We start from the raw sequence: 7,500 nt of genomic DNA, 5'->3' as shown, positions 1-7,500 counted from the left end.
GCGCACCTTCCGTCTCCACCTCCGTCAGAACCGCGACGGACTGCCCCCCGAGTCCGCCGCTGGAGGCTAGGCGGCAGCGGATGTAAAGTTCCGCCACCGTCCACAATGTGTCAAGTCCGGTTTTTAGGGCATCCGGCCTAGATGGTCGCGGCGCCGCCGACCAGGTCTTCGTCGGCGCAGCGGGAGGGAGTTGGTGTCGTCTTCCCGCTGTCGCTCTGCCGCCTCCTTTGCGGACATTACGGTTTCGCTGAAGACCCGTAATGCCGCCCACGCCTCTGCACTCGCGACCATCTTTCGCACTAAGGCCGGAAGCGAGATGTCATATCCGATAGCCGTGAACAGGGCAGCGCGAGGCTCCGCCCAAGCTGGGCACTCTGCGCGCGTGTGTTCGGCCGTGTCCACGGCTCCGTTGCCACAATGGTGGCACGTCGTTGTGGGCTCTCTGCCGGCCACGTCACACAGATATTTTGCAAAACATCCGTGGCCGGTCAGTAGCTGTGTCAGGTGGTAAGTGAGTGGGCCGTGCTTTCGCTCGACCCACTCTTTCAATGATGGCCTAATGGCCGCTACGAGTTCCCGACTCACTCCCGGAACCCGTAGCCTCTCTTCCCATTTTGCGAAGAGCCTTCCGCCGGCCTCCTCTCTCCAGCTCCGAACTTCCCGAGGATGGGGTCGGTCTCCCTCCGCTCTCGCTGCCTTCAGCCGCCAGTAGACGCTCGAGTTGATCTCGGCCTCGAGGTCCCATGGCGGGCTTCCGGACAGCAGGCAGGCTGCAGTGAACGACACCGTACGGTACGCCCGAGCCGCCCTGAGCGCCATCGCTCGCTGCGGACGTCGCAGGGACGCGACGTTGCGTGTACTCAGAGCGTCCGCCCATATCGGCGCCCCGTACAGTGCCATCGATCGCACTACGCCGATGTACAGGCGTCTGCACGAGCCTCCCGGTCCTCCGACATTGGGGAGAATCCGCCCCAGCGCTCCGGCTGCAGCCACCAGTCTTGGGGCCAAGCGCCGGAAGTGCTCCTCGAACTTCCACCTGCCATCGAGGACGAGTCCCAGGTACTTCATCGTCGACCCGATGGTGATGGAAGTTCCGCCCACTGTGATGGTCATGCCCTGAGGTGGCGCGTTCCGAGGTCCATGAAAAGCAAGGGCCTCGGACTTGTGCAAGGCCACCTCGAGGCCCAGTGCACGGATGCGGTGAACCGCGTGTGCGACGCCGGCTGTGGCTCGATAAGCCGCCTCGCGATGGGAGCTGCCGCGGGCCGACACGAGGGTGTCGTCGGCGTAGCATGTGACGCTGACCCCCCGCAGAGTGGCCCCGCGCAGCACCCAGTCGTACCCGATGTTCCACAGAAGGGGCCCCAGTACCGAACCCTGTGGAACACCGCACGTCATCGGTCTTCTTCTCCAACCGTCGCTCGTCGGGTAGGAGACCGCTCTGCCCGCAAAGTAGTCACCGATCAGTCGCTGCAGGTAACACGGCACGTTGTGGTACCTCAGCGCTTCTCGGATGACTTCCCAGGGCAGGGAGTTGAAGGCGTTGGATATGTCCAACGAGACAGCCAACAAAACCCCACCCTGAGCCACCTCCTCTTCTGCCAGGTCCCTCACCCTGGCGATCGCGTCCAGCGTCGAGCGGCCGCGGCGGAAGCCATACTGTCGCTCGTTGAGGCCCGGCTCCATGCTGTCGACTAGGCGGACGGCGAGCACACGCTCGAAGAGCTTGCTCACCTCGTCGAGCAGCACGATAGGTCGGTAGGCCGACGGCTGATCGGGGGCTCGACCCTCCTTACGGATGAGTACGAGCCTTCCCGTTTTCCACCGGTCGGGGAACCTGCCTTGAGCCAGACACGCTGAGAATAGGCGCCGGATGTTCACACCTATTTCTTCTGAGGCGATCACCAGGGCGCGCCCCGGAATACCGTCTGGCCCCGGAGCTGTCCTCTTGGAACGGAGCCTAAGGACAGCAGCGGACAACTCCGCCTCGGTGACCGGGGGCGCCAGATCTCGTTCGTCTCGTTCGCTGCGCAGTGGGGCCATCGATGGAGGGACGAACTCTCGACGCTCCGGGAACAGCGCGCTCGCAACGCTCTCCAGAAGGTGTGGCTGGAGAGTGGTGGTGAGCGGGGGTGTCCAGGGTCGGAGTTTTTGTCTCACGACCCGGTACGGTCTCCCCCACGGATCCCTGTCGAGGGTCTCGAGCCACTCCGTCCACGCCTCTTCCTTCGCCTGTGCTATGGCCTTTTGGAGCGTAACACAGGCGTCTCTGTAGGCGGTGTAAAGGGCCGCCTCCAGATCATGGTCGCGGACTCTCCTCCGTCTGCATCGGGCGTACTGGCGGCGGGCCGCAACGCAGGCTCTCCGTAGCTGACGGAGTTCCGGCCGCCACCAGTATACGCGGCGACGTGGAGTCTGAGGCTTGACTCTCGGCATCGCCACATCGCAAATGCGGAACAGGGCGGCGCCGAGTCGGTCAGCCTCTCGGTCGACCTGGACGACCGGGTCGGAACCGGCGCACCAGGCCTCCACGATGGCCGCCTCTTTTGCCAACTGGCTGTCGAGACGGCCCAGACTCCACCGCGGACCTTCTGACCGCACAACAGCGGGCCGGACGACCGGTGCCGCGGAGACATCGTATCGGATGTATCGATGATCCGATAGAGTCTCCACGGCCGTCTCCACCCTCCAGTCTCGAACACGGCGGGCTAGGGCGATGGACGCGAACGTTACGTCCACGATCGACTCGCCCTGCTGCCGCACGCACGTGCTCTCCGACCCACTGTTGATCACCGCGAGGCCCAGTGACACAGCCCACTCCTCCAGCGCCTCGCCCCTGGCGTCCGTCGAAGGGGAACCCCAAGCCGTAGATTTGGCATTGAAGTCCCCCGCGACTAACACCGGGTTGGGCGATGCCTGCCCGACCAGAGCCCCGACCTCAACGAGTAGCTGTTCAAACTCCGCGAGACTCCGGTTGGGCGAGGCGTAAACGCCCACGATCGCCACACCCCCGACTGCAGCGACTACGAACCCTCTGCCCCTGGCTACCCCTTCGATAGCAGGGGAACCAGCGACGGCAGGGGCGACGATCGCCACCACTCCCTCGTGGTCGGACACCCAGTCGTCCCGTAAATGAACGACATAGGGCTCCGAGACCACCGCCACGTCGATTTGCCACTCTGCCATGCTTTGGACTAGCAGGTCCTGGGCCCTGGCAGAGTGGTTGATGTTCGCCTGGAGACAGCGCCGGGCCATTATTGGGCGGTCTCCATAGGCTCCTCCACAGTCCTCTGGGACGCGGTGACGGGCCCTTTCGCCACCGCTCCTCCCTTCTTTGAGGCGAGACGAGTTTTGCTGCCCTGGCACGCCTTGCTACCGACGGCATGTGCCGCAGGCTTACCGGCCGCTGAGCACACGATACAATTGGCTTCAGCGGCGGTACACTCCCTGGCCCTGTGATCGGGAAGGCCGCAGCGGAAGCACAGACGGCTGCGGTCGACACCCCTATCACATTTGGCCCCCATGTGGCCCCCCTCCAAGCACCTGAAGCAGCGCAGCGGCCTCGGCTCGAGCAGTCTCACTCGTGCCGAGACCCACCCCACCTTGACGCGGCCCACCTCCAGCACTCTTTTTGCCGCCGCCACCGGGCAGCTCATCCAGAGGGAGCCAGAGCCGCCGGAGCGCCGGGCAATAACACCCGGTTTTATTGCTCCAGCGGAACAACCCCCCTCTTCGGCGACCGCAGACACCACCTCCACCGCAGTCACCGAGTCGTCCAGGTCCAAGATTCTCAACTCGACACACTTAGTCGGTCTATGGACCTGGACCGCGTCCGAGCTGAGGACCTCGCGGAGCTTGACCGCCAGGGCATCCGCCGCCTTCTCCGCGTCGTTGGTACCCGGCGGGACCTCCAGCATCCGTGCCCCCGTTGCCGTCGTGCGGAAGCGCACAGAGGTGAGGCCTACCTCGCCGAGCTTAATTCGGCTTTTGGCCTCGGCGAGAACATCCTCATACCTCACCCCTTTCTCCTCGGCACCGGGCTTCAGGGTGATGGTGATCACCGCGGTGCGAGGAGAGCGAAGTTTCCTTCCGGGACGCCTTTCTTTCGACTTCTTTTCCGGCGCCTTAGGCTTCTTGGGCGGCTTATTCGGCTGTTGACGAACAACAGCCGCCCAAGATGCTCCGGAGCCGCCTGGCTTCGGCGCTGGTGGAGGAGCGGTCTTCTTGGCCGCAGCCGCTGCCGCCTCCTTGGCAGCCATGCTAGGGCGTTTCGTCTTCTTTTTTGGCTTTTTGTCAGCCTTCTCTACTACTTTGGCAGTGGGCGGCTCGACTGGTGCCGACACCCTTGCTGTATTGCTGCTAGCTGCAGCTTCTGCCTCCTTGCGGTCTGCAGCTAGCGGAGGCCGCAACCGAGGCTCCGGAAGGAGGCGGCGCTCGATGCCCCTCCATCCGGGCGTTCAGCATGTTGCCGAACTGCTCTCGGCTGGACCGCAGCGCCTCCTCCATGATGCGCTTGAGACCTTCCTCGTTGTTATCCTGCGGTTTTCGGCGCATCTCGGCCACCTCTCTGCGCAGTTCGGCCAACTGGCCCGAAAGCTGTGCGTTAGCAGCTTCCAGGCGGGCCACCTCCTCTGACATGGTCAGAGCTCTAAGTTCCGCTACCGCACCTTTGATGGTGTCAGCGGCAGTCTTCAGAGCCCTGACGAAAGTACCCTTCAGGTTGCCCGACTTGTCGGCAACCTGGAGCACCACGTCTAACGCCTGCTGGACTGTCGTGTCCAAAGCGGCGGACGTCTTCGGTGCGTCCTCGGCATGCTCATCTGTCTGTCGGTTCGCTCTGCGGGCCGCTCTCTCTTCCAGCGCCAACTTGGCCGTTTCGTTGTAAACGGCTAACGCGTCCTCCGTTTGGAAGCGATCCGTCTTCGCCTTCGACTTCGCTTCGCGGAGCTCTTCCTGCGACTTCCCTATGCCCACGTATCTTCCATGGGTGGGCGGACGGCCTCGCCCCCTCTTAGTGGCGGGTTTTAGCCACCTGCTCACTGAGGATTCCGAATTATCACCCAGCTGCACGCTCGCGTCGCTCTCAGAGCCAGAGCAGCTTTCCTCAGCGTGAGTCCGCTTCGCACCCTTCTGCCTCTTCTGTGTCATCTCCTTGGGTGTGTCATCTCCCGACTCCACCGTCATCATGCTGCAGACCGACGAGTCCGACTCGGAGAGTCGCACAGGCCGGGCAGCTAGTCCTTCATTCAAGCCAAGGTCGTTGGTTTCAGCGCGCGCCATCGGGGCGCCCACCTCCACCGATCACCAGGGCGCGCCCCGGAATACCGTCTGGCCCCGGAGCTGTCCTCTTGGAACGGAGCCTAAGGACAGCAGCGGACAACTCCGCCTCGGTGACCGGGGGCGCCAGATCTCGTTCGTCTCGTTCGCTGCGCAGTGGGGCCATCGATGGAGGGACGAACTCTCTACGCTCCGGGAACAGCGCGCTCGCAACGCTCTCCAGAAGGTGTGGCTGGAGAGTGGTGGTGTGCGGGGGTGTCCAGGGTCGGAGTTTTTGTCTCACGACCCGGTACGGTCTCCCCCACGGATCCCTGTCGAGGGTCTCGAGCCACTCCGTCCACGCCGCTTCCTTCGCCTGTGCTATGGCCTTTTGGAGCGTAACACAGGCGTCTCTGTAGGCGGTGTAAAGGGCCGCCTCCAGATCATGGTCGCGGACTCTCCTCCGTCTGCATCGGCGTACTGGCGGCGGGCCGCAACGCAGGCTCTCCGTAGCTGACGGAGTTCCGGCCGCCACCAGTATACGCGGCGACGTGGAGTCTGAGGCTTGACTCTCGGCATCGCCACATCGCAAATGCGGAACAGGGCGGCGCCGAGTCGGTCAGCCTCTCGGTCGACCTGGACGACCGGGTCGGAACCGGCGCACCAGGCCTCCACGATGGCCGCCTCTTTTGCCAACTGGCTGTCGAGACGGCCCAGACTCCACCGCGGACCTTCTGACCGCACAACAGCGGGCCGGACGACCGGTGCCGCGGAGACATCGTATCGGATGTATCGATGATCCGATAGAGTCTCCACGGCCGTCTCCACCCTCCAGTCTCGAACACGGCGGGCTAGGGCGATGGACGCGAACGTTACGTCCACGATCGACTCGCCCTGCTGCCGCACGCACGTGCTCTCCGACCCACTGTTGATCACCGCGAGGCCCAGTGACACAGCCCACTCCTCCAGCGCCTCGCCCCTGGCGTCCGTCGAAGGGGAACCCCAAGCCGTAGATTTGGCATTGAAGTCCCCCGCGACTAACACCGGGTTGGGCGATGCCTGCCCGACCAGAGCCCCGACCTCAACGAGTAGCTGTTCAAACTCCGCGAGACTCCGGTTGGGCGAGGCGTAAACGCCCACGATCGCCACACCCCCGACTGCAGCGACTACGAACCCTCTGCCCCTGGCTACCCCTTCGATAGCAGGGGAACCAGCGACGGCAGGGGCGACGATCGCCACCACTCCCTCGTGGTCGGACACCCAGTCGTCCCGTAAATGAACGACATAGGGCTCCGAGACCACCGCCACGTCGATTTGCCACTCTGCCATGCTTTGGACTAGCAGGTCCTGGGCCCTGGCAGAGTGGTTGATGTTCGCCTGGAGACAGCGCCGGGCCATTATTGGGCGGTCTCCATAGGCTCCTCCACAGTCCTCTGGGACGCGGTGACGGGCCCTTTCGCCACCGCTCCTCCCTTCTTTGAGGCGAGACGAGTTTTGCTGCCCTGGCACGCCTTGCTACCGACGGCATGTGCCGCAGGCTTACCGGCCGCTGAGCACACGATACAATTGGCTTCAGCGGCGGTACACTCCCTGGCCCTGTGATCGGGAAGGCCGCAGCGGAAGCACAGACGGCTGCGGTCGACACCCCTATCACATTTGGCCCCCATGTGGCCCCCCTCCAAGCACCTGAAGCAGCGCAGCGGCCTCGGCTCGAGCAGTCTCACTCGTGCCGAGACCCACCCCACCTTGACGCGGCCCACCTCCAGCACTCTTTTTGCCGCCGCCACCGGGCAGCTCATCCAGAGGGAGCCGGAGCCGCCGGAGCGCCGGGCAATAACACCCGGTTTTATTGCTCCAGCGGAACAACCCCCCTCTTCGGCGACCGCAGACACCACCTCCACCGCAGTCACCGAGTCGTCCAGGTCCAAGATTCTCAACTCGACACACTTAGTCGGTCTATGGACCTGGACCGCGTCCGAGCTGAGGACCTCGCGGAGCTTGACCGCCAGGGCATCCGCCGCCTTCTCCGCGTCGTTGGTACCCGGCGGGACCTCCAGCATCCGTGCCCCCGTGCCGTCGTGCGGGAAGCGCACAGAGGTGAGGCCTACCTCGCCGAGCTTAATTCGGCTTTTGGCCTCGGCGAGAACATCCTCATACCTCACCCCTTTCTCCTCGGCACCGGGCTTCAGGGTGATGGTGATCACCGCGGTGCGAGGAGAGCGAAGTTTCCTTCCGGGACGCCTT

The 7,500-nt window shown here is 64.1% G+C and overlaps 2 protein-coding genes across 2 annotated transcripts; both read right to left on the bottom strand.

Moving 5' to 3' along the window:
• Positions 1-5,266: 5,266 nt before the first annotated feature.
• Positions 5,267-6,654, bottom strand: LOC125076778. Its single transcript, XM_047688510.1, has 2 exons — positions 5,893-6,654; positions 5,267-5,827 (listed from the first exon to the last, which is right to left on the bottom strand). Exons 1-2 carry the CDS (start codon positions 6,652-6,654, stop codon positions 5,267-5,269), a joined length of 1,323 nt encoding a protein of 440 aa, XP_047544466.1.
• Positions 6,654-7,316, bottom strand: LOC125076781. The gene has a single exon (XM_047688512.1). It carries the CDS (start codon positions 7,314-7,316, stop codon positions 6,654-6,656), a length of 663 nt encoding a protein of 220 aa, XP_047544468.1.
• Between the last annotated feature and the right edge of the window lie 184 nt (positions 7,317-7,500).

Source organism: Vanessa atalanta, unplaced genomic scaffold, assembly GCF_905147765.1.
Source record: "Vanessa atalanta unplaced genomic scaffold, ilVanAtal1.2, whole genome shotgun sequence".
Classification (NCBI taxonomy): Eukaryota; Metazoa; Arthropoda; class Insecta; order Lepidoptera; family Nymphalidae; genus Vanessa; species Vanessa atalanta.
This window is presented reverse-complemented; position numbering and strand designations above follow the sequence as displayed.